Source organism: Helicoverpa zea, chromosome 18 (genome assembly GCF_022581195.2).
Source record: "Helicoverpa zea isolate HzStark_Cry1AcR chromosome 18, ilHelZeax1.1, whole genome shotgun sequence".
NCBI classification, from domain to species: Eukaryota; Metazoa; Arthropoda; class Insecta; order Lepidoptera; family Noctuidae; genus Helicoverpa; species Helicoverpa zea.
Genome location: NC_061469.1, coordinates 2,744,761 through 2,772,464, shown reverse-complemented (window position 1 = coordinate 2,772,464; position 27,704 = coordinate 2,744,761). Strand labels below are relative to the sequence as shown.

At 35.4% G+C, this 27,704-nt stretch overlaps 1 protein-coding gene across 2 annotated transcripts; it reads right to left on the bottom strand.

The window, feature by feature from the left end:
- Positions 1–3,495: 3,495 nt before the first annotated feature.
- LOC124638717 (tudor and KH domain-containing protein homolog) lies at positions 3,496–27,435 on the bottom strand. Of its 2 annotated transcripts, none has more exons than XM_047175756.1 (13): positions 27,177–27,435; positions 26,513–26,700; positions 15,137–15,355; positions 14,556–14,707; positions 12,555–12,720; positions 10,954–11,111; positions 10,393–10,506; positions 9,905–10,003; positions 9,470–9,574; positions 9,078–9,192; positions 7,868–7,985; positions 7,279–7,379; positions 3,496–6,749 (listed from the first exon to the last, which is right to left on the bottom strand). In XM_047175756.1, exons 2-13 carry the CDS (start codon positions 26,694–26,696, stop codon positions 6,409–6,411), a joined length of 1,872 nt encoding a protein of 623 aa, XP_047031712.1. In that variant the 5' UTR covers positions 26,697–26,700; positions 27,177–27,435; the 3' UTR covers positions 3,496–6,408. The 2 variants fall into 2 exon arrangements, with proteins under 2 accessions (XP_047031712.1, XP_047031713.1); XM_047175757.1 differs by having other exon boundaries at positions 12,591–12,720.
- Between the last annotated feature and the right edge of the window lie 269 nt (positions 27,436–27,704).

Sequence of the window (27,704 nt, the reverse complement as noted above, 5' to 3'; positions counted from 1 at the left end):
ACTTAGGTTTCAGAAAACCAGATACTTGAATCAATTTATTATTCAACCTTATCGACCTTTCCTTTCATGCAATTATCGATAAAGATCACTGCATAGAATTAGTCATGGAAACATTTCCTACTCAGGAGAGAGACTTCCGCTATTACTTGGCCCCCACGGTTCACCTCTAAACACCGATATGTCTTATTTATGCAAGTTCTTGTCGTACCCTTATATGGCTTTCTTATTCTAAACTTACCTAATTTAGTAAAAGTTGTGAGTCACAACAACAAAATAGAAGAAAGGACATAATTAACTTCTAAAGTTAAGGCCCCACAAACTCTTGCAAATAGCAATAAATACAAATAGCTCCCTCCTTTTTTAAGCCGGTTAAAAGCATGGTTGAAAAATGTGAATTAAGAGGACTTTGCACTAGGTACCTTTATAGACTCAACTGCACCGCAGGCGAAATGTGTTGTCTGTTGTCTATGACAATTTATTTTGGTCTCGTACAAATAGAAGGCCAAAATGGCCTTCTCTTTGCCGTGAAACAAGAAAACTTGCTAAGTAATTCCATTGGCTGTTTCTTATATAATAGTTATTATCACTTCGATAACGTCGCGTCACAATATCTGTGATAGATTTTATGTAATTCCGCTCCACGCTTTCGTTTGTTGCACTTGGGCCGTTCGCTAAATTATATTGCTTGCTTTGTTTGGTGCAAGAAGCAAACTTCTTACTCATATTTAGCTACGTTTAGGAAGCACATAGGTTTTCTGTTAGCTTGAAAAATCTAAGGATTCAAGACTTGTCTTTTAGCCGATTTGGTTGATGCAAAGGAGAGGTCAAATGTCTACTTTTACCTTCTTTTCGGCTAATTTTCGTGTAGTCAATCTCTAGCGTTGATCAAGTTAGAATCACATTGTTAAAGTTAGAATCATGTTTTATTGAATATTTGATAATTAGATTTCTTGCATAGGCTATTGCACTAGTGACCGACATTCATAGCTTCGCATATTAGGAAAAAATATGTAACGCGTGCCGTATGTAGCCTCCACACGCTAGGTACTGGTGAATATTGACCCACTTGACAATATGTCTCGCGTGCTCTAAAGTCGTCGGCATTAGATATTGAGACACTTTTTCCGTGAAGTCTTTTAAAGACTGAATGTAGCCAGCTTATAAAACTAGCGATAGAAAAATATACCTACCTACTTACTATAGGTATGCTTTAATTTTAATAAAAGTACCTACCTTGTTCCCTAAGTTTCACTCACACTGAAAGAAGTCTCAGATGAGGAGCTGCTTTCTGTGAGGTAGGTACATCTATTCTTATACCAAATCCCACCTCAGTTACTTCAGCCAAAACTTTCAAGACTTTTGACCCCCTTTTTATTTTTTAACGATGAATTTGCTAGTTCTTTTACTTAGGTAATAATAATTCTGGTGTCATCCACAAGGTGTTGTGTTTATTGTCAGGGTCTTATTAATAAAATTCTCTGTTCACCGAGACACACTGACCTGCGTGGTCAAGGCTGAGTCGCCTGTAAGGCACGTGTCGTTTTATAAGTTCTTTTATTTATTTTTTTGTGACATATTAAATGGTAAAGACATTTTTTTCAATCTGTACTAATACATTAAAGAGAAACTACAGAACCGTTTTGAAATATTCCTACACTAGTGGGAAGCTAGACTATCCGCGATTAACATAGGCATATTTAGTCCTGGGTACGGAAAGAAGTTCCTCTAGAACACGGGTGAAACAGCTAGAAAAAGTTTTTGGGTCTGAATATCTGCGTTTTTTGTTTAAGTTAAATTCCACCTAGTTGTATAATACTCGTTCTCAAAAGCTTTTGAAGGTCGTCCATTGAAATATCAATCCCGTTAGATACATCTCATGACTTGCACCACAGCCGAGCGCATCGTAACAATGATTTAAGTATAACGACAGTGATTCGGAACCGTTTCCAAAGGTAAATAGATAACAATTGGAGAGAGTACCTACACGCTTTCAAGAGTAACTGACAAAGCCACACACCGTGTAATGAATACACGGATTACTTATTCGATATTTAGAAATTATATTAGGTAATACTTTAGCGCGGTTTTTGGTTAGTAATTAATAAGTCTTTGTGTACGAAAAACCGGCCAAGTGCGAGTCGGACTCGCGCACGAAGGGTTCCGTACCATTATTTATAAAATACAAAAAAACACGTTTGTTGTATTCGAGGCCCCCAAAATATTCTAGTTTTCAGTATTTGTTGTTATAGCGGCAACAAAAATATATCATCTGTGAAAATTTCAGCTCTCTACATAGACATAATATAGTAAACAGGACTGCGCACTTTTATCCAAAAAACGAGCCGAGTGAAACAGTTAGTACGGAGGCCGTCTGTCCCTTTCTAATAGGGTGACTATGAGATTAAGCTATGTGAGACAAATCCGAATTTGCTAAGATTATTAAACACAGATTGGTATTGAAATTTTAACTTACGCAGTTTGTGACCTTAAAATACTAATATAGGCTTTTAATAATTAGCGGGAATTAGCAGTATAAAAGCAGGAAGATTCGAAGTGAAGACTGTTTTTTTTTTTTGTATTTTTGCTTCACATATAGACTGCTGGGCCGTTTATGTCGCTTTTCTTCATTTTTTGGGAAGCTATAACAATAGTACAACAGTTTTAAAATCCATCACCCATATTTTGACTCATTACAAGAATTCATGGGCACCCTAGTTATTTGATTTACGAAAATGTTATTATTAGCTTACCTGTGGAACGATATATTGCAACCACCATAGGATTTACTTTTACAAGTATAAACGCAACACTTTTTCACCATTTTAATAGTTTGATAAAATAATAGTAAATTGATTTAATACAAAAAAATATAAACAACATTTTAAATGCTGATTACGCGCCAAGAATGTTTAGGGTTACCGCTAGAAAATAAAAAAAAGCAAAATAAAAAATTGTTGTTTATTTTTTATTTTGCTTTTTTATGTTTTATTTTCGTAAATATATATTTTGGGCGTGCGCAATCTTGTTTAGTATATTATATCTATATGGCTCTCTATCACGGTTCATGACATACAGCCTGGTGATGGACGGACGGACAGAGGAGCGAAAGAAAACAATAGGGTCCCGTTTTCCCCTTTGGGTACGGTACCTTAAAACTAAGAAGGATCTATGTACCTTTGGTCGTTATGTAAGAAGATAACCGATAGTATGATGAGTCTTTGTTTTTGATCTATTTGACGACGGTGGGCCTTACTACAAAAACTTTAACCACTGTTTTACACTTGTCTAAAAAAAATGTGGCTCCAAAATGAACCATATGTCAACGTCATAATTTGACATTTTTTTAGACAAGGCATAAACTGACGTTAAAAAGTTTTTGTGGTAAGACGGTATAAGTCTATTTATTTTACAAAAATAAACGAATAGATAACCTACAATACAGGTGCTCAGAAACCGGCCATACACCAAAACGATGATTGTAATAAAACAAAGTAATTTTCTTCCACAAATGTATTTCTATAACCTATATTTGAAAAGGAATTTACAAAAGTACAACATTTTTACAAAATATTCGAGTTTTAACAAAAGTCTATACAAATAGACAACTAATAATAAAACCAAAGCTATAATATAACAATTTAATTCGAAAAGATAACTAGAAAACAATACTTTTCCCGCGTAACGCAGGTTTGTACTAGAGTGGTATGGCACCATTTGAAATCTCAGTTCCTACCAATAGTAATTTTACATTTTAAATTCTCGTTTCTGATTGGCTGTCGTATACGGCGATACGAAACCCATGAGTTGTGATTGGTTGAAACACTTCTACGAATCAAAACAAAATTTTGAAAAAAATAATTGAGCACGTTTGTGTAATAAGTACCATAGACCGAAATATTAAATTAAAAGTTACACATTGATCAGTTGGCAGACTACAGCTTGTTAACAAATAAAAGTAAAAATATAGCAAGGTTCTTTATCGACTCAATAGGATATGAACCCTTGCTATGAAATCAGAACCATTCAAATAATCTCCGTTAGCACCATATCCCCACCATTTTCTGCTTCTAAATTGTTCTCTGAACAATTAAAAATAAAAATATTTCTAACATCTGTATTTAAGTATCGACACATACATATATATTTACTTGCACTGATATTGGCCAATCGTCTTCAGGAAACTTTTCCGTTACTAACCTTTATTGTCCATATTTATCTATAGCATTGTTTAAGAAGACAGATTGATTAACATTATACTCTATATTATCGATTATTTTTGCTTTATTTTACTGTAAGATTAATATTTCTGACATTTATATCGGAAGTCTAATCAAAATCGCCGCTAGTTGAGGTGAGATTTAAAAAAAATATAGGTGGATATTATAGCCTCGGAATACAACCTATTTATACAGACCTAGTTTTCTTTGAAAAGTCATGATTTTGTACCTTTCAGAACTGAACAAGAATGCTTTTGCTAAAAGAACAAATATTCTCAATTACAAAGAAATCGTTCTTAGAAACAGGAATATACATTTATAATACACATATATAGTAAAAAGCATTTTGAATGACTTTCCAAAAATAAATATCATAAGTTCCGGAGTAAATCTTATGGTGCTTCAATAACTAGTACATGTATTATTTAAAATATTGAAAATTATCATTTACTTTATACACTGAATCTATATTAACATAAGATGAAACGCTGAGAGTGGGTTGCACCATTTATAACTACAATGATAACCAAACCATAACCAGCGGTATACTTGCCGTCCATTAGTCACATAGTTCATTTGACTGATTGAAAATGGTTCGGTTGTCGTTATAGTTAAATGGACCCACCCTAAGATATATGTGACAAAATGCAGGCAAAATAATTAAAATGGTTGAAGCGACATAGAAATACATAACTTACTACTAAGCGGCAGTTAGTGCCTACGTTAAGCTTATATGTTATTTACAATCACAGAAACATACATTTATGTAACATTTCCAAACGAAAATTAACAAGTTTATCAAATCAGCTCCGAAATTAAACGAAGAAAAAATACTGAATATTTTGAGCTGGCAACATGGATTGGTAGAAATTAGAATACATGGCTGTAAGTACTGAATACAGTAGAAATACATTTCAAACACTCCTGTTTACTTGTTGTTAATTAAGGAAATAAAAACGACATACCTACAGTTTTGTTTATTTCCATGCGGGCCGAAAAACACATACATTTTGAAACTGCCCAAAAATAAGTCGTTAATTATGCTAATACATAGTCACTAAATAAGAGGTAAAACTATATAAGTTATCTCTGTTTTACCTGTGAATATTATTCTGACCTCTGCAGGTGTAATATTTTAGACAGAATAATAGAAATCAACCTTTTCATTTCAAATGATATTTAACAAGAGAATTAAGCTAATGACGGAGTAATACGTGCCTAAAAGTGTATTTTTGTATGCTTAAAGTATAATCCAATATCAAATTAGGCCTAGACTAGGCAAAATGTAGGAGAATAAAATAATATAGCATGCCCCATAAACGTTCTATGACCCTAATGACGTCCTATGTAATATTTCACTAGGGTATGACAGGATCATTCAGCATTCACACTAATTTCCGAAAATGTTAATAATAAACAAAGTAGTAAACATTCCTATTATGACAAAATAGGAACGTTATAACTACTTAAACTTTGAAAAAAAAAGAAACAGAAAAAAACAACTACTTTGCTCTATAGTCAATATAGAAAGAAGTAGCGTTGAAAATACACAACCTTGCATTTAAACCTCTTTTCACCTTTTGTACATAAATTAAAGCTTTTTTTATATGCATAGTAAATAAACTTTATTACCCGGACTGTTTTTTGGTGCAGTTGACAAATGCTGACTCTTTTCCTTGAAAACTGACAGCTGTCAACTCCACAAAACATTCGGTACCTCTATACAGTTTTATTTTAGAAGAAGGTTATAAAAATTGGAAGTTATTTTACATGGCAATTGACTTTTAAGTGCTAGAGAAAAGTTTGTATCAAATACACAAAATATAAACATATTATGAGACTCAATATCACATATTGGGTACTAGATAATGATTTGAAAATGGACGTAGAACTATGAAATATCATAATCAGAGTTTATACTTAAATAAATTTTAATACAACAGTAATATTATTACTTTAACTCCGGACATATTTCTAGAAAGTCGCAACGACAAATGTGTTTAAATTCACTGGTAATGCACATATTTTAAGTAGGTACTTAGAAAAACGTACAATTGACTGATTAAAGCTAGTTCGCTGACTTTTTACACTCAAAATATCAGGTGTCTATTTTTTTAAATCTCAATAATCATCGTCACGACTCTCAAAAAAACAACAAAAAAAAACTAAAAAAAAAGAAAAAAACTAAAAATTACTTATTATTATTTTCATGTTGCGATCTCGCTAAAAACTCCAAATTATGATGTGAATCTATTCTGTTCATATTAGCTTTGAACTCATCTAGAGGTGATTTCGCTAAAATAGGGGTGGAAGGTACGGGAGGCACTAAAGTATCGATAGATCCTTTATCGATATTGCCTTCTTTGTCTAAATTCTGTTTTTCAATGTGTAAGAAGTTTTCGTGGGAGCCATTAATGGCTTTGGAAAGTGAGTTGTCGGGGTAGGAAAGGTCGAAATTGGATATGGAAAGGGGTTTGTCGCCCGTTTCGAGGCCCGAGCCGAGTGATTTCGATGTTGTCATTCGTTCGTTATCTGTAAAAAAAACATTGTATAATAAATTATTCGAACGTCGTCTTTTATGCTATCTTTTATGGGGGAATTTTGAGTATTTATTAACAGATTTAGAATATTACTTCAAATGTATAACTTTTTAAAATATTAACAACTGTATTTTGCATTTTAAAAAATTACATTATTTTTTCTGTTCTTTAGAACTTTTGACATGGTATCAAGCAATTTAGCTGAACAACTTATCAGCTTTTTCCTTTTGAACGAATTAATAAAAAGCGACCAAGTGCGAGTCGGACTCGCGCACGAAGGGTTCCGTACCAGCAAAAACTCTGTTTGTTGTATGGGAGCCCCCAAAATATTTATTGTATTCTAGTTTTCAGTTTGTTGTTATAGCGGCAACAGAAATACATCATCTGTGAAAATTTCAACGCTCTAACTATCACGGTTCATGAGATACAGCCTGGTGACAGACGGACGGACGGACGGACAGAGGTGCGAAAACAATAGGGACCCTTTGGGTACGGAACCCTAAAAAGTGATTTCACTATACCTTTATCAGCGCCTTCAGCCGTCTTCTCCTTGACTTCGGGAGTATCCCTGTGGTCCTTGGGCACGGAGGAGCTGCGTCCTCCCTCTAACATGCCCAACACCCTACACACACAATGTACGTAAGCAACTTTCTACCATTTTAGTAGTTTTCCCAACTAGACGTAAGTAGTTTTCAAATCGTGCATTACGTTACTATGTGTACCTCTTTTGTCCAGATTGAGCGTTAACAAATATAGAAATTAATTAGCTAGCTTTTTTGTGAATTGTCTAAAATGTGAAGTGCAAAGTGCAAGTAATAAAAATATTTTTTTTTAACGATAGTCAACTTTTTAAAGTTTTGAAAGTTAAGTTTGAGATAAAACTTCATAAAAACATCAAAGAACATTGTAGTTGAATATGATAAAGAACTTGATATCGAGAAGTAATAAAGGGTGTCATAAAAAAAATAATGTTGAACCAAACCAAACGGCTTATTTTTTTATTTATACATTATTTTAGAAAGTATGGGTATTTTTGTAACACCCTACATTTAAAAAAAGCCAACCTGTCTGTTAGGTAAACAAAATATATAAATAATAAGGTATGTGTACCGTGAGTTGCCGAGGTCTCCGAAGGGCGGGCGGCGCTGCGCGGGCGAGGGCCTGTCCCCCGGCCCCTGCTCCGCCCAGCCTTCTGCGATCAGTGTAGCGCCTATGTCTAGCTCGCCCTCTGGAATATTATCAAGAAAATAATGGGTAAGTAACGGTGCAAAATCACTGGTTCATAGATGACTTCTCAGTTTCTAAAATATCGTAGTTGTCACATCATACTCTCCCCCGACATGCGTGTTGTTGAACGTAGTTTGTGATATTTTTAACTTCAAATATATTGCTGCCCATCTACAAGCAAAGCATTTCCAATATTTATTTAAGTTCCATAGCCTTCCCCTATGTCGGGGTCGGCTTCCAGTCTCATCGGATGCAGCTCAGTACTAGCGTTTTATATGAAGCGACTAAGCTCATTATCCCAGTTTCCCGGAATGTGTCCCTTGGTAAATTCTTAAAAGGTTCCTGACATCTAAATATCATTTTTGATTGAGGAACAAACAAACACACAAACTTTCACATTTATAAATAATAATATTTATTTATTTATTTAAAATACTTCTTGCACAAATAGTACAATGGCGGACTTAACGCCTTAGGCGTTCTCTACCAGTCTACCTTTGGGTGACGGAGAGAAAGCGTTGGTAGGTGCAAACATATCCGAAAAACTAGTATGAAACATATACCTACATATATTACAATACACAAATAAATTAATAATAATATATATGTATATATATAACTATATAAATATGTACACTACATACAATACTAATAACATATCAAGAAAATTAATTTAAAACTGACTGTTTATGTTTCTGCCAATTTCCCAAGATAGTGGTCACGAACTTTGAGTTTGAAGGTGTGACGGGTATTTACCATCCTGATCTCCAGAGGTAACTCATTCCAGAGAAGAATAGATTTTACAAGGAAGGAAGAGTGTATGATATCAGAACGATGTGTAGGACATTGTAGAAGGCGATTGTTGAAAGAGCGTAAATTTTTGTCATGATGTGAGCCAAGATATTTGAAATGAGAAGTTAAATAAGAAGGTGAAGTAGGAGTGTGAAGAATAGAGAAAAGAGTAGTCAATGCCCTCACCTCACGACGCTGCCTAATAGGTAGCCATCTGAGCTGCGTTCGATACACTGACACATGATCGTACTTGCGAAGATTAAAAACGAATCGAATAATATTAGTAGTATTAATGTCTTACCCTCAGTATTGTCGAACAGCTTGATGCCGGGTATCTCCCTCTCCTTCTCGCCCTCTGCGGTGGCAGTCTTCTTGTAGGTGCACGTTTTAGACATCAATGGCTTCCATCTGGCCACCTACAACAATACAGTTTTTCTCTTTAAAAATACATAATATATTTTCATTGATTACAAGTTTTCGTAGATACAATAAAATACAATAAGGTTGAAATTTAGCCTTTATGGGAGTCAGGAATTTTTCACATTTAGCAGCAATTTTTCACATAGGCTCTTCATGATTGTGCAAACCAGTGTGGTCATTTATGGAATTTCGTTTCAAATTACAGGAATGAAGTCCGAATAATATCCGGAAGATAAGATTATCACAGTTTTGAAACAGCTATTATATTGGTACCTGTGTGAGTTCCTCAAAGCGTTCGATAGCTTGTGGATGCCAGCGATCACGCGGGGTTTCAGCTGACGTCGCCGGACGGACGCCTGCTAAGAAACACTCCATCGCCTGTTAATGGTAGAAAATTATTTTAATTAACTTATTAAAAATTATGTAGCCATATTTACACAAGTGTTTTATTGGTTCTATTTTTATGATAGATATAAAAAATAAATAATATTAAATGTACTACTGTAAACTGGCATTACTTTGAGGTATCGTAAGATGGTAAGCAAAAATCTTCATACAAGGCAACATTATATCTTCATACAATATTATAAAGGCGAAATTTTTTGAGATTACGGCTGACCGGATTAAACAACATTGAAAAATAATGCAATAATCTACGTATATTTTACCCGGTTGCAGGAAGTAGTTCAAGTAACAAATAACACCTACCTGAAATCTAAGCCGCAGCAAGTCAGCTCTCAGCTCACACAGCTCGTGTGTCGCTACGTACTCGCTGTCGCCGTAGTCTAGGAAGAACACGTCCGCTACCTGCAATTTGTAAATTAATTAATTTACAAGATTAGTTAAAGTACTTACATACATAATTTTGAAGTGTTACACAGCTTAAAAACCGACAATAAGGATACATTTCAATTAATAATTGTTGCTTTTGAAGTCAATATGAACGAAAAAAGAACGAGATGAAGGCAGATAGAAGAATATTTTTACTTAAATAAAAATGAATTTCAATCATGTTTTACATCAAGTTCCAGAAAATCTTAACGCTTAAGGCAACCTTCACATTACTAGCGAAGTTCTTCGGCAAGGTACAAACGTTTGGGAAAGTGAATCGCGAGGTAAAGTTAGCCGAAGTGCTCCTCCACACTTCTTTCATTCACTGTGGAGGTTCCTAAATAATATAAATAAATATAGCTTACCTGTTGCGTAGCATCGAACTCGTTAGCTCTAATATCGTGTACTCTTGCGCGATACCAGCGTCCGTCGTGACGGAATACTGCAGCTACCACTTGTCCCACTGACACGTGTGCTAACTATAGATAAAGAAAAAACATATTTGTATAATCTACGCAGCATGTAGACAGGTTCTTATAAAATACTGCTGGTTAATGGTCATGTATTTGGCCACGGGAATGGCTATTGCATGCGGCTTTTACTACATGCAAAAAACCTTCAAGAGCCCGGATAAAATAAAGAAATAGCGTTTTAGAGCAACAACAGTTTACAAAATCATTACTTTTCTCTTTTACTTTATTCTATACTTCCTAAAATAATCTAAATGTTGAACGTTATTCCTATTAAATAAATAAAAATAAGCATATTCAAAAAGTTATCATAAAGTTGTCATGCCTGGTTTCCATAGCTAACCCATGTTTTGAGGAAATCACATCGCATTTCTAAAAATAAAGAACGAGCAACATACGTAGACACTTAATTCTGTTTTATAATTAAAAAAAAAAAAAACCATAGTATGTACTAACCGCATGTGCCTCTCTATTCTCCTTCTTCCCATAATACTCAGTCATCTCTTCGACCAAGGAGTCCAGTTGCGTCACTTGAGGTCCCACAAATTGTACCCAGAACCTCGAGGGAGACGACACGGCGGACACGTAGACTTCTATTGGGGCACCTCTATTCTCTTTATGTGGAAAAAATAGAAAATATAATGTATTATTGTTGATGTTGGTCAACATGGTAGAAATTTGGGGTTTAGTAGGGTAATATTTAGCAGTTTTTTTATGGAGGTGGTTTTATACAGACTTTTTGGTTAATTTAAGGATTGAAGCACTGGTTGGTGTCAAAATTCTACTCCTATATTAAAAAATCAGACACGTTTAATTTACTAGTAAAATAAAGGTGGTACTGTAAATAATCATGGATTAGGTAAAAGGATCTTTTAAATAAGCTTTTCAGTTATATTTTTACCAATCAATTTTAAATTTAGCCCTGTGGTTTCAAATACCGATGAAACAAACAAAGTCTATAACCAAAACCAAGTCTAATTTCCTCTTGACCCGCATAAACGCAAAAACACTAGAAATTTAAGAATACCATCGATTCGTAACCCAATTCTAGCAACCTCAAATTACTACCATGACCCAACTCTACCCCATAACAACCCAACACAAAAACACATCACTCGGACGTCACAAAACATAAACACACAGAAATACAAATATATCTAAACATATATAAAATATATACGTACTGCAGTGCTGAGCACACGGGCAAACACGGGTGTTATATTGTGTATGTATGTATAGTCAAGAAATTAGCTGGCTTTTTTATATGGCAAGGTTTGAGTTTAGGGAAAAATATTAGTTTTTGGCAACAAGAAAGTAAGCTAATAATATTTATGAGATATATAATTATGTTTTACGCATTTATACCTTCTTTAAAGGGGTCCAATTTATTTAAAATTCAGCTTCTATTTATTGACTAAAGATTGGGGGAAAAACCGGGTAAACATAGCCACTACAATACATGAGTTGCCACTACAATGCATGGGTTACCACATAAAAAAATATGAAATCTAACCTGTGCCTAAGGTTTTATTAGCATTGATGATTGTCGTACATAATATGTAGGACCTTAGCATTGAACTCTCATTACCTACTAAGGCTGTTTGTATGTTTATGTAATCTTCATCTCTGTATTACCTTGGAATTTAGGCTAAGGACATAAACTATGTGTCAAGTTTATAAATATTTTTAAAATGTAACTTGATTTTAAATCCGTTTTATTATTTTATTTTAATGATGTTAAATGCTTACTTATAATTAATATTTTTGGGAAAAATTTTATTTTTAAACACTTTTGAATGCAAAATATAGTACTTACTGTAAATATCTTAAAGAGCAAATCAATATTTTGAGTTTAAATTTAGTATTTGTTCTCTGATATCACAATGAAAAAATACCAAAAAGAATTAAAAACGAAAATTAAATTTAAAAAAATATTGAGAATTTTCTCCTTCATGGCAAGTATTAAAATCGACCTCCTATTTTCAAAATCAGTTCAAAACTAACTGTGTAATGTAATAGGTATGTAATACAAAAGCATGCTGTTAGCAATATCTTACCGGAACGCTTATATCTGACATGCTTGTGTTGTTCACCTGCAGAGTCGTCGTTGTTGTCGCTAGTCGTCACAGATGGCGTGGGCGACGGTGATTTAGAGGAAGATTGCACGTGGCGAGGACTGCGTTTTGTGGCTTCGATTTCGCGACGGCATTTCTCTTGGGCTACCTGGAACACATAGGAAATGGAAGGTGGGCGTTTTTGAGGCTGTCTCATGTAATTTTGACATTCGAAAAGTGCTGTTTACTTTGCCTACTTTGAGTAAACGATTTTGAGGGATTGACGAAATTGGTGGGTAATTTGGTGTTTTAAAGCTGAGAAAGGTGATATTCGTGGAGTAATAAACGTTGATTTTGAAATTGATCTCTCGATAAATATAACTGCGTGTTCACACTAGGGTATTTGGTGGTGTCACTGTTTGTACGGTAGTTGTCAATTCTTTGTTGTCGCTTGTAGGAACTAAGTGTTGTGCATGTAAAGAGTCCGCTAGTGAGAAAACAATCAAATAATTGAGAATATTACAGAATTTATTAGGGATAAGTGCCGTTCCGTATAACTTAAAGTACAGGAAAAAAAACATACAAATCCCAAAGATATTTCTGGGAGAAGCATAGAATATTGGTAGTCCTAAACTATTTTGCATTAACACTTGCGTAATATCTCGCAATTTCTAGTTACAAACACACAGCAAAGTCAAGTGTTCAATTATCAATTCTAGGAAACAATCAAGTTCTATATTGAAACAGGCAGTTGACCTGAATATTATATCTGTGCCCAGATTTAAGATGCATTCTATGCCATTGTAAACTTGTGAATTATGCATGCTGATATTTGCATCTTACCGTCAGTTGCAGAAAAGTCTATTAAAATTAAAGCTTCATTAAATCTATTGCTAACACTTTTTATCTTGTTGACAAAGAAAGAGTTAGAAATAGATTTAATGAAGCTTTAATTTTAGATATTTTAATAGTTATCAAACAATGCATCATGGCCACAGTTTTTTTTTTTGTCATTTTCACCAATAGACAGGGGAATGGGGAAGGTTTATGTATGACAGCAGAAAAGCTGACGGCTGGTTTTGCCCGTGTTACTGGGTTGAGGAAGTCAGACAAGCAGTAGATACATGTAGGCACACCGGTTCTCAGCTGTATCTGATTAGACTAGTAGCCGACCCCAACATAGTTTGGGAAAAGGCTATGCATTGCATATCACTACATATTATTAAACAAAGTAGCTTTTTCTGTCCCTGTATCCCTATTTACCGTGTCCCTTTGTACGCTTAAAACTTCAAAACTACGCAAGCGATATTCATGCGGTTCCTTTTAATAGATAGAGTTATTAAAGAGGAATGTTTATTTATTTATTTAATAAGTACAGTGACAGACTACAGGTTAAGACAATCAAGAAAAAACAATAGTTAGCATACAGTACCTACATAAATCTGAAGTCCAATTATTCCTGTACATAACATTCAAGGATTAATATGCTTCGTTAGAGACAGTAAAGTTGAAGTACTTAGGGCCTTACTACAAAAACTTTAAACCCTGTTTTACACTTGTCTAATAAAATTTTGGCTGCAAAATGAACCATATGTCAACGTCATAATTTGACATTTTTTTAGACAAGGCATAAATTGACGTTTAAAAGTTTTTGTGGTAAGACGGTTAATATTTACAATTTATTTAAGCAATTTCTAAATTCCTTGAAACTGTTCAAGAACAAGTCTACCTTAGGGCATATTGTATTATATTGATTGCACATTCTGGATAACGGGTTATTCTGAGAAACATTATTGTTACTAGAGGGAATACTGAATAATTGTGGAATGCGTACAGATCGAGTGGGTATCTTAAATCTTAACTGGTCAAGTAAGTTAATATCAAAAGAACCATTGGCAATATGTAATACATACATTAAATAGTGGGGAAATAATGTTATCGTTAATATGTTAATAATGTTGTCGCTAGTGTAAGATATAAGGTGAACAGCAGAAATAAACTTACAGAATTCTCAATAAGGTCCTTAGCCACTTTGATCTGCTCCTTGGTGCCCCAGAATGAGACTTTACGTTCGGTTCCTTTGTCGCCGTTGGACAAAACCTTGATCCTCGCCCCGCTACGGTGGCTTATCGAGCTTATGTTCTCGCCTTGAGTTCCTGAAGGTACATATATGTAAATGAGAATTATAGACGAAAATGCTCGCGTTTAGGTGCAGTACTGGATTTGCTGCGTAAAAGCTTGGATCTCAAAACGAAGTAAAGCACACCATAGCTGATAGTTCAAGCGGATGTGGTACTTTTATCTCTAAGGCCCAGGCTCTTTTGGGCCAGACCACATACAAATCGAATCGAATTTCATCGCTCTGGGATACTACCGAGTGAGAGGATGCGAGATGTTTTAATAACGAAATTCTAGCGATTGTTCAAAAACTTCTTCTATCCGGTTCATATTATGAAATCTGGCCATCAATCTCTTCATTTCTAAGACTACCATGATTATTTCAAACAGCGAACAATTTACACTTTTCCCCCTTTAAATGCAATCATCAACATTTCCCAAAGAGCCTGTAGGACAAAGGTACTTACCAATAATCCTACCGCAAGCCCAAGCAGGTACACTCATACTATCCTCAACGTTAACAGGTTGCTGGCTGATGAAATCATGTATGATGGTCTCCGCCATCTGAGCGGCATCGCTGCGGCCTCTTATGACGCACACGCCAAACTCTTTGTCGGTAAACTCCTTCATGTTGACTTTAGCTCCTGTGGTTCGCTCTATGTCTTTTATGTTGGAACCTCCGCGGCCTGTTGGAGAAAAACAGTTGCAATTATCTATGGTGTGAAATCGGAAACCTACACGCATGGAACACACGCATGCTCAGCGCGATGAATATGGGTACAACCCCGAGCGCGTAGGGAGACCTTTTTCGCAGTGGTTGCTTTTAGGATGTGATCACTGAGCAAACGTGGTTATTAAAGCTTTTTCAGGCATTCCTACTGTGTACGAGAAGAGGCATGGGCCCTGCACTTTGACAATGTTGATGAGGGGGATGATGAATATAATAATGGTGGTCTAGTGGATTTAGAAAGGGCTAGCAAATCATAGGAGGACTGATTCAAGGAATCTTTACACTGAAAGGTATCCATGAGAAAACCGCTAGACAGAAGAAGTATGTAGCCAACTATAACAAATTGCAGAAATAAGAAGACCCATATGTTACTTGTGGTATATTCATTGGCTTACGTTGTTGCTAAAGAAAGTAGATATAACACGACATTTAATAGAAACCCTATACTCATCTACCTTGGCTGTAAATTCAGATTACACATTATCAAATAATATGCATGACCGAATTAGTTTCTCAAGATTACAGAGTTTCCTATTACTGCTCGCTTTGCGTATTGAATTCCTGAAACTTTATACATTACTTTCAAAATTATTGCATTAGACTTAACCTACACCATTTACTTACATAAAGCTAATCTTATGACTTTCATTTCCTTACGAGTCTTTGAAAAAAAAAAAGCCTGGTTTCAACAATTGTTTCCTATTTTCAGAAGTGGATAAAACATCCAGGACTACAGTAAATAAATCTTCTCCTGTCTTATCATGTAAACCAGTTTATTGCTCCAGATCTAACCTCTTCCACATTCACAACCTTATTTCTAGAACCAAAAGATTGAATTTTGTGTACGTCATCTATGACGGATTAGAAATCAATCATCTACCCAACAAAGTCTACTTTAACAGTCAATCCACAGCTTACGAATTGAATTGTAGCGAGTTCTCTTTCGTTGACTGTTTCAGGCGTGATGCCAAGTCTATCTACCAAGACATTAACAGCTACTATGGTCACAGTTGTCGTCACTGGCGACTGAGGGATTGCATCCGGGACTGGAACAGCATCCAACACTATTTTGAAAACTGACAACATCATAATTATCTAGTATCTGGAGTTTACTTTTGCTATATTTGTAATATCTAGTGATGAATATCAACGTAATTGAGAGAGTTTGAAATTACTGTTCCTACTTTAAAGGATCGATGGTTTTGATAATTTCATGGCCCCAGATAAATTCTACAGCAATTTTACTAGATGTAAATAATACATCTGCGTGTAGCTATAAAACGATTCGGTTGATTAAAGACCAAAGGAATTACGTCACTCCCAGTCTGGCTGAATCAGAAATCCCCCCGAATGACAAATGGCAAAATAGAGACGTTGACACAACAATCAGATCTAAACACGATAGTCAACGACCCGTGCCAAAAATTAATGTTAGGATAGCATGACACATTAACAGAATTAAATGGGGAAAGTGCTTTTCTACGAAAATAAGTGTATTTTCACATGATTTCGAGGGTTTTAAGAGTTATGAGTAATACAGTTTTTTGACAAGGTCGGGGTGAAAGTACAAGGGCGCGGTTTATTGGCAGTCGCCATGCTATGCGACACGTAATACTTGGAAACACGGTGACCTATATTTACTATAGGCTTGATTTTTGCCAATTTTCTTGTGAATCAGTTGTTACTCGGGTTTGTACCTTTTCAACTTCATTATTTTTACGGGTCTATGAACTAAATATACGGTTTAATATAGTCACTGCTTTATGGTTTTATCAAACCTCTTTGGACAATATCGAAAGCGTAATCTGCGATATCCTCGGCACGTATCTGTCACATATAAACTAACATAAGTACTTAGCTCTATGCAAAGGTTAAAATGTAGCAAGGACTAATTGCTTAAGGTATGCAAAAATACCGGTATCAACAGACCTTTTTGTTAGACGTGTCACGATTTTCGAGATCATGATCGAATAAACCTTTCTAAAAAGCAAGGCCCTAATTTTCCCCTATTTACGACCTCAGAAGACGAGTTGTCCGATATTACCTACTTGTAGTTCTTAATGCTTTAGAACATGAAATTACTTCCACAACCGAGACAAGATCTTTCTCATAACAACGATCTAAAGGTGTAACCATGTGACCAGACGACATAAAGGTAAGTACATAATATATACATAACTATAAGTATGCATTCTAATGCAACGGTTGTTAACGCCACAATAAATCACTCGTCGGGACATTCCCCAACAACCAGACATAAGTGTACACCGATGATACACGACATTTACGATGACGGCACGAGATGACGTGATAAGCAAATCTGTCAATACTTATGTAATGGCCATCGAATAATGACAAGCGTCCAGAAGTAGAAATGACGTCAGGAAAGTTAAAATTATAAGCCCATCGATATTGGTGACCAATCTAGGAGTAGACGACTTTATTTGATCGAATTTTCTAGACTAGCTTTAGCTTTTCCACGGTATCGCTCGCGTCCTAAGAGCTGCCTCCCATTCCTGGTTGGGGTTAAAAAATATCATATAGCCGTCTAATGGTTCTAAGCTACTTTCCCAACACTTTTCAGTGTTCTTGAGACATAAATAGTGGAACTAACACGACTTTCTTTGTTGTTGCATTTACTATGTTAATCTTGTATTTAAACAATATTTTTGATAACAATATTTGAACTAACGAGGCCCGGCAACGGTCTCGAGTTGGCTCGACGTAAACCGCTTCCCATCCCACCGATACTTTTGGAAATCAATGGGGGAGGCCTATATTCTGCAGTGGACGTCACTAAGATGATAATGATTTGATTTTCAAAAAATAGATCATTACGACAACCAGACGATTCAAACCCAGTAATTTCGGCAGCTATAAAATTTTCTCACGCGCAGTTATTTCAGAAAACATTCGAACATACTTTTATTTACATTCCAGACCAGTTTGTTGCAATACAAAACACAGGATAACGTTGGATTTCTATTGCTTTAACCTTCAGACTGACATCACACGCACGTGTGGAGCAGGACTTACACAAATATACTGAGTACAGTAATCATGCATTAAATATAGAATACATCATGTAGGACAGACGCTGGTATATTTACTCTGAGATCTGTTTACTAATATTTATCGCAAATAATCTAGATCTGTGAATTAGCGTTGCAATATTGCTGGGAAGGTTTTCGTCAACTGCGGTTTGGGTGCATTAAGAATGATGTAACGTCGATTTAAATTAATGAAACAACATTTTAATGTACACATAACTAGCTTGACGTTTCGAATAAGCTGTTATGGGCCTATTTGCGATAAAAAAATCACTTTGAATTTGACTAAAAGTTTCTTAAAATTCAAAAACGACTTTGGATGGACTACATCGGAGATACTACTACTTCTTCTAAAAGTGTGAAGAGTGATCACACTTTTATGGCTCGTGTCGTGAATTCAAGTTAGGCTCATCATAAAACCGAGACTTCGGGTATTTGCGTAGCCTAGTGTTACCATGTTACGCATTTAATAAACATAAAAAAATACTCCTAAAGAGCATCTGCGTAGTCTTTTCCCAACTAAACTGGTGGCCTGTCTAATCGGATGCTGCTGAGTCGCAGTGTTTTACATGGAGCGACTGCATATCTGATCTCCTCAACCCAATAACGATACCTCCTGGTAAGAATAATCCTAAAGAGCATCCAGAAACAATTCTCACATACTTATACAAAATCAGCAAGGATTACTTTCAAAGAAACCTTAGATTTTCATGAAAGATTTATTCAAGGGCAAGAGGTGGACAAATTACTCGTAAGGCTGTTTGAGGAAACCCGTCAAGTTGTCTATTGTTTCAATCTCAAGTAAATTATTGGCTAACGTTTTGTGTTAGTACCTATACAGGAAAACTATAAAATCGTATGAAACGGCCTCAGAACGCTGATGAATGAATACATAATATTTACTTGATAATTGTGGTATTTACAAACAAAGATATCTAGTAACCAGTGATTGGAAAAACCGAACTTATCAGCTTAATAAACAATTTCGCAGCTTTTGTACCTTCGGTATTATCTCTTTCTATTGATTCCTATCTTTAATAAATCATTACATAGATAAAGCGATAAACACACTACCCTTTAGCTTTTGCCAATTCTTACAGATATTATTTCGGCTTCATTATAATTTATTATTTGTTGGATAAATAAGTCTCCAGCCGGCTTGTTAAGCTTTCTGAATGACTTGGCTCAATATTGAGGCCGAAGTAAATACGCTCATACAATATTCCAGATACGTTCATTCAAGAATCTATTTAAAACCTGAATGCATAGCTAGTTCACTATAGCCATTGGTGAACGTTCTAATTCGAAAGTTTTCACTGTTAGAAAATATATTACTTGACTATGCTGTAAGTAGGATAGGAAGCCCTATTTTAGAAATGACGTGTGATTTTCAAAAGAAAGCCTTTTAAAGTAGCGGACTGCTTGTTTTTTTCGAGTGGCAATTCGATACTCGAACAAGCTTTACCGAGCTTACACTTCCAATAACCGCAAGCCGAAAAACTGTCAACTGGTTATATCTAGCAAACTCCCGAAAAGTGTCCCGTGTAGGTAAAACTGAGCGATAGCGCGGCAAAATCCGATAGTGCGAAAGAGCTCTTAGGGACATGGCTGCTTGAGCATGCATGTATGCGGGATTTTCGTAGAAGAGCAGTTCGTAGAGAGTAGTTCTTGCAAAGCTTTTAATTTTATAATGCAGAGACCACAGATCGACAACAATACTTAGAATAACGCAACCTGACTTCCAACTAACTAATTTTGATTTAAAACAATATGGCTTATTGTAATAAGCAAAAGGGCTCAACCAAGATTGTGCCTAAGCAAAAATGGATTTTAAGATTTAATGGAATATTTTAACTAAAGTTATCAAAAGAATCATATAAATTGTTTATGTCATCAGCAAAACAAATGAGAAATTAGATAAAATATAATTCAAGTTAATTAAATGGAATCTGCATTTACTGTCATCAACTTGCAAAGCTTGATAACAAAGTTCCAGCACTGATAAACTTATACTGTGTGACCAATAGTCAGGAAGTTTGATTCATTCAAATAATAATATTTTTTTCAATATCTCGAAAATGGCTAAGATTTCAATGACACAATTTGTTTTTTCAGTTTATTTAGTGTTAGAGTAATAAGCATGTTCAGTAGCTAATATGTCATATGTATCAAAATAAACAGAGATGAGTAATTTAGTTAGGAGATAAGATTAGTGGCCTTGCTCTACCAACAAGAAATGACCTAATGCCAAAGATAATAAAAGTGGTCCTAAAATACTCATCATATAAACAGAATATGATCTTAACTACTGTAGTTAAGATCATATTCTGTTTTAGATATTTTAGGTACAATCTATATCTATATAAAAATGAAACCCGCTTTCCGTTGTCACAATATAACATGTTAAACGGCTTGACCGATTCGGCTGAAAATTAGAGGGGAGGTAACTTAGACCCGGGAGAAGGTTTTAGGAGTTTTTGTCACCATCCGGCTACGGGATGCGGGTGAAACCGCGGGCGAAAGCTAGTATTCAATATATATAATCATAATAGTAAAACATGCTGATGATATTGTAAATGCAGAAGTTTGTAAAAATAGAGGGATCTTTGTTACTTTTTCACACTAAAACTCTTGGATTAATATTAATGGAACTTGTTAGCGATATAGCTTATATATCAGACTCACATCTTGGTTACACTTTATTCTGCTATCATACATATCAGAGGGTGGGACATAGATTGTTCACCCTATATAATTGGAATAAAGGCACGAGGAAGCTGGTAGGACATAGTTCCCTTGGCATACAGACAAAGGCATAGATCTGATTGAAGTCTGATTGAACGAAGTTGACCAAAATATCAACGTCGGTGACTCGTTTTTGGTTGAGGATCCAGAGTCATTTTCGGAATATAAACTTGAAACAGATTTCTGCTTGAGGGTGATTGTACAAAATATACGTAGCATACATAAAAACTTTGAAGATTTTAAAGTATTTATTTCAAGGAGTAACTTAGATTACGACATTTTAGTTCTTACGGAGTGTTGGCTGCAAGGTTCAAGCATGATACCGATTATGGACCAATACAGTGCCTCTCATACTAAAAAACATATCAATCAGAACAGTGGTGTAGTTGTATATATTAGAAGCAATTTAACAGGTGTCACAGTGTATGAGCCAAACTTTGTAGACGCGGATTGCTTGATTATAAAAATTGACAACAACCATGCCTTTATTTGCATGTACAGATCACCGTCCTTTGCATCACTCAACAACTTTCTTGGTTCATTGGAGGAAATTTTGCTAGACATAAAACACGTGCCTCATATTTACTTAACTGGAGACCTAAATATTGATATTAGTGATAATAGCACTGACTTAAGATGCGATGACTACTTGAATCTTCTAGCAACTCACTGTCTTCTACCTAGTCACCAACTTCCTACGCGTTTTAATAAATGTATTGATCATTGTTTTGTGAAGTCAAAGCACAAAATATTAACTGTTATTTGTGAATCATCAGTTACAGATCATAGTTGTATTTTCATTATTATACCATTGACTAAGCAAAGTAATCATAACCAAAAAAAGACTTTACAAAAACTGAATTATGAAACAGTATATAAATTAATGAAAGACTTAGACTGGACTAATGTAATGTCCTTAAATGAAGCCAATAAAGCCACAGAAGTACTTATTGAAACGATATCTGAAATCATCCAAAAAAGCAGTCAAACAATTACCGTGCCCAATAGACGCCAAACTTTCGAACCTTGGATAACACAAGGTTTATTGCGCTGTATTCGATTTAGGGATACGTTACATAGAAGATACCTGAAGTCACCAAATGATCGTGATCTGGAAGTCACCTATAAGCGCTATAGAAATCACTGCAACAATATACTCCACAATTTAAAAAAAGCCTACGATAAATCAGACTTAAATAATAGCAAGGATAATATTAAAAAAACATGGAATGTTATAAAACGTGTATGTAATTTAAATGTATTGGATAAATCAAAAGTGCCAATTGAATTATTAAAATTAAAGTCAACACCACAAGAATCTGCGGACTTCGTAAATGATTTTTTCGTTAATATGGGCTCTAAATTGGCAAACAATATACTACAAAAATTGCAACTCACAGAGAATGATCTTGTGCATAAAAACAAATCTACATCCAGCCTGTTAAACTCATTTGTGCTATTGGAAACTGATGAAGCAGAGGTATATAACACTATTTGTTCATTAAAAAACACAAAATCTACTGGATGGGATGGAATTTCAGCTGAGTTTATTAAAAAATTTTCAAAATTTCTCGTTACACCTTTAGCATATATATTTAATTTATGTTTTTCTTCTGGAAGATTTCCAAATAAATTAAAAGACTCATTAGTTATACCAGTGTACAAGTCGGGGGATAGAGACAGTGTCACTAATTATCGTCCTATATCGCTATTGTCTAGTTTGGCCAAAATTCTCGAAAAAATTATAAATAGTAGACTCATTAGTTATTTGGATAAGAATGGTATTCTTTCTAGAAACCAATTTGGTTTTAGGAAGAAGAAATCGACCATTGATGCAATTGAAAACCTAGTTAATGATGTAGCTAACAATCTTGACTGCAAGAAAAAATGCCTCGGTATCTTTCTAGACTTAGCCAAGGCATTCGATACTGTCTCGGTCCCCCTGCTTGTATGTAAATTGGAGGCCATAGGTATACGAGGAATACCACTTGATCTTTTCCAGGATTATCTAACAAATAGGTCACAAACTGTTAAAATTGGGAATATTCTTAGCTCTAAATTAAATGTTAATTTTGGTGTCCCCCAGGGCTCAGTGCTTGGACCTACATTGTTTCTAATCTACGTAAATAATCTTTGTAATATTGAAATAGCTGACGCGAAGGTGACTACTTTCGCTGATGATACAGTAATCCTATTCCAACATGCAACATGGTCCGATGTAAAGTCTTCAGCTGAGCAAGGACTTCGAAGGATAATTAAATGGCTTGATTACAACCTACTTACATTGAACGTTTTAAAAACAAAATACATAACTTTTAGTATTAAAAATAATTCTCAACCCTCTGCCGATTTCCAAATAAAAGCTCACTGTTCTAATTGTGACAATACTAATAATTGTGATTGTTTGTTTTTATCTCCAACTAGTAGTATTAAATATCTTGGCATTGAAATCGATAAAAATTTAAATTGGAAACAACATCTTAGCAATTTAAAAAGTCGAGTACGCAAACTAATACCAATTTTCAAAAAAATCAGAAATTTACACGATAAGTCCATTAGTAAAATTGTTTATTTTACACTGTGTCGGTCAATAGTTTCTTATGGTATCGCTGCTTGGGGTGGCGCTAGGAAAAGTACCATTATAAAAATAGAAAGGGCGCACCGATGTATTTTGAAAGTAATTAATTTTAAGGGATTCCGTTACCCGACGACTACACTGTACAAAGAATTTGGCGTCCTAAACATTCGACAACTGTTCATACAGAATATAGTTTAGATTAGATTAGATTAGATTACTCGGGCTGGTTTCCGCAACTCCACGACAAAGCGCGTATTTTGCGTGTGAGGGTGATAATGGGTGTTTATTCACTCGATCCACCCCAACCCCTCGAGAAAAGCCAGCAGAGGTTTAATTCTGCTGACTATCTCTTGGATAGTACCTGGGTTACCGAAGTACTTAGCCCTGTATATGGCGGTTTCAGGGCAGTCTAGTAGCACGTGTGCCGCTGTTTCTTCTTCCCCCATGCAGGCTCTGCATAAGGGACTGTCTGTAACTCCTATAACATAGAGGTGTTTATTGAAGGAGCCGTGTCCAGTTAGAACTGCCGTAAACTTACGTAAATTCTGCTTTGATAGGCCCATCAGCTGTTTAGTGAGGCGATCGTTGATGGTCGGGAGGGCCATCTTCGCCTGCCTGCACGCGCTGTGGTTAGTCCAGAGGTGGTTGTGTTTGTGCCTAGTACGCTGTCTTACCAGTGTTCGTAGGTGGCCGAAGGGGAGTGGCAGTATGGGTTCTGGTCCTACTGCTGTTTGGTCTGATCCCCTTCTCGCCAGCTCATCCGCTGCATCGTTGCCTCGGGAGCCACTGTGTCCTTTTATCCATTGAATGGTTATGTTATTTAAACTGCCTACCTTGTTTAACCGTTGGTGGCACTCGTGTATAAGGCCGGAGTTTGCGCAGTGTTTGCTTAGGGCCTGTATTACTGCCATGCTATCTGAGAGTATTCGGATAGAGTGACCGGTTACTTCCCGCTTTATGACTGCTTCGGCCGCTAGGGAGATGCCTATACATTCAGCTTGGAATACTGTATTATGTACTCCTAGGGGTGTGAATATGTGTATGTTTAGGTCTTCTGAGAAGATGCCTGAACCTGTGCCGGTGCTTGTTTTGGATCCGTCGGTGAAAATTCTTAGTTCTTTGGGATTATGTCCCTCGTAACGATGATCCTCAAAAAGTTGGATCCTGTATTTCTTATCGAATATAAAGACTTTGGGTATGCGGTCGTTTATAGCCTGCATAATGGGAAAGTCTGCATAAAGATTGTTTAGTATAGTTGTGTGTTTTGTAGGCAACTTGCTCCAGAGATTATGGGTTTTGAGTCTTAGAGCCGTCATTGCTGCTTCTTGCTGTGCAAAGAGGTTCAGCGGCGGCAGACCTAGCATGGCTTCCAACGCTGCCGTTGGTGTTGTCCTCATGCCACCTGTGGCTGCCATGCAGGCTTGTCTTTGGACTCGCGCCAGTTTATTTGCGACTGTAGTTTGGTCGGTTTTGGGCCACCAGACTAAGGCGCCGTAAGTGATCATGGGGCGGATCACTGTTTTGTATAGCCATAGTATTATCTTAGGGGATAAGCCCCATTTCTTCCCTATCATTTTCTTACATTGCCAAAAGGTAATGCTGGCTCTGTTTACTTTATTGTCTATATGATTACTCCATTTCAGCTTACTGTCCAGAGTGACGCCAAGGTATTTGACTTCGTTGGATAGTTTGAGTTCTGTATTGAAGAGTTTAGGTAGTTTGTACGGTCCCAACGTTCGTTTGTTTGTGAACATGACTAACTCAGTCTTGGTGGGGTTTACTGAATATAGTTCTAAGACAACACAACCGTGAAAGACCAACTAATAAATCTACCAGAAGATCACATGAAGTATACGCTGTCCCAGCTCGTAAAACTATATTTGGACAAAGTTTCTCTCTTTTCCTGGCTCCGCTATTGTACAATCGTATAAGTAAAATAAAACCCTTAAAAAATATGACAAGTTATATCTGTAAGAGGGCCCTGGATGAGTTCCTGTGTAAATTGGATTATGAACGGACTGAACAATTCATTAAAATATGTAAATAAAATATATATTATGATATTTAATTTATAACCATATATGTCAGAAAAATAAAAGTATCACGTACACACACAGAAAAAGTAAAAAATAAAATATATATACATATTTGTTTAAGATATATATATATTATCAATATACATATTATTATTCTTTAATATTACTAAATTCCATTTCTTATTATTACTAAATAAAAAATAAAAAAAAATGTATAAAAAAAAAGGAAATCGCAACATGTTTGTCTAGTTATTTTGCTTGTACTACTTGTTTACGCTAAACTCATTAACGCGTTATCGGCATCCACTACATTGAAAAGAGTGTCTTATGTTCATAACGTTACGATTGCAAATTCATGTTATAACGAGAATCTTACCTTGCCGTAACACAGTTTTTAACTAGCACGGGAGGTAAAGAACTTTTCTTGTATACCGTCAATGGACATTATTTTATTATCTAATTGAATTGCATAGTTGTGGTGGCATTTATGTTACGAGTAAGTAATATGTAACAAAATATTTTTTAGGTAGTTTAAGAATGTACCTCTTACCGTTTCAATGTACCTACCTAATAATTAAACACCGTTTTAATTAAGAACTTAGAGAATAAGAAATATTGTACTGGTATACTGTATTTAAAAAGGAAATAAATTCTATTCTATTCTATTCTATTCTGATTAAAATAACAAATGAAAACTGACTCACCAATCAAAGCGGGAACAATGCTTTTGGGGACTTCCACCTCAATGACTTTTACCCTTGAAGTCTTCACTCTTTTATCGCCTTCTTCTTCATCATCCTTTTTGAAAACGTAATAAACTACAAATGCGCTGACGGACAGTAATGACAGCCCTAAGACCACGGGCATAACATACTTTGCGTTTGTCATTGTGCTGCAAAAATTAAGGAAAAATAATTAATTTTAGGGTACATATTGTAAATGAGTAAAGAGTATGGATTTTAGTTGAAAACTCTCTTGTAATCTGGCTTTTGGGGGGATTTTTTGTTCTTCAGCTTTATATTGAGATATTAATTTATAGAAAATATTACCAAGGCTTATTAAATTATTTGGTTGGGTTCTCAATCTTCAAAAATATTTTTTCCATATAAAAGTTTCACACCACCAATGTTGTATTAAAAAGTTATTCATTATGAAAAACATTACCCACATCTTACTCTTACAAGAAAGAAATTCAGTTACAGACCAGTTTTTAGGCTATATTCCAAAATTATATAAAAGGACGAATTACCTCGCCGATTTTTACATAAAACAATCTATTAGCAGCTATGACATAATATCGAGAGTAAAAATTACTTCACAAGTAATATGATACTTTGTCGTATACAGCAATTTATAAGAATCATTTACCTTTAGTCGTCAAAACAATTTAATATTAAATTGCACCAGCTTATTATCACACTTTTATCAGTTTCCCACTCACGTGTAGCAATAAAATTAATACAATCAACAAACAATCTGGGGCATTTTCGATAGAAAAGTTTTTGTAATCTATGACATTTTGAACGAACCGGGGAACGAAGTATGAATGAATGTTTGAATAAATGTTGCCAATAAAACGAATGAAGAGTGGATGGTAGAAGGGACAACATTCATTTCGTACCCAAAACTGCAAGTGCCGGAAGTGCCAGAAGAAAAAAATAGTAGATTCTTGTAGAGAATAATGCTCTGAAGATTTTTTACTATTACAAGAATTGTCTACAATTAACCCCAAGGCTGCTATTTGACTTTGAAAATACCAAAAAATCCCACAATGTTTGGAGCATTACATTACGGCCCCAAACTGGAGAAAGCAGCCGCTGCCTTCAAACGACTCCTGCCCAAACTATCCCGCAGCCTCGGCAGGTTTTGGCCACCTGGGGTTTGCTGACTCTCTGA

Bases quoted from the DNA above. Each gene is read 5' to 3' on its own strand.
- LOC124638717 (XM_047175756.1), bottom strand. From the start codon at position 26,696: ATGACAAACGCAAAGTATGTTATGCCCGTGGTCTTAGGGCTGTCATTA. The intron at 10,004-10,392 runs GTAAGCTATATT...TACAAATTGCAG, and splicing joins AGTTCGATGCTACGCAACAG to GTAGCGGACGTGTTCTTCCT. The intron at 7,380-7,867 runs GTACACATACCT...TTGTGTGTGTAG, and splicing joins GGAGACCTCGGCAACTCACG to GGTGTTGGGCATGTTAGAGG.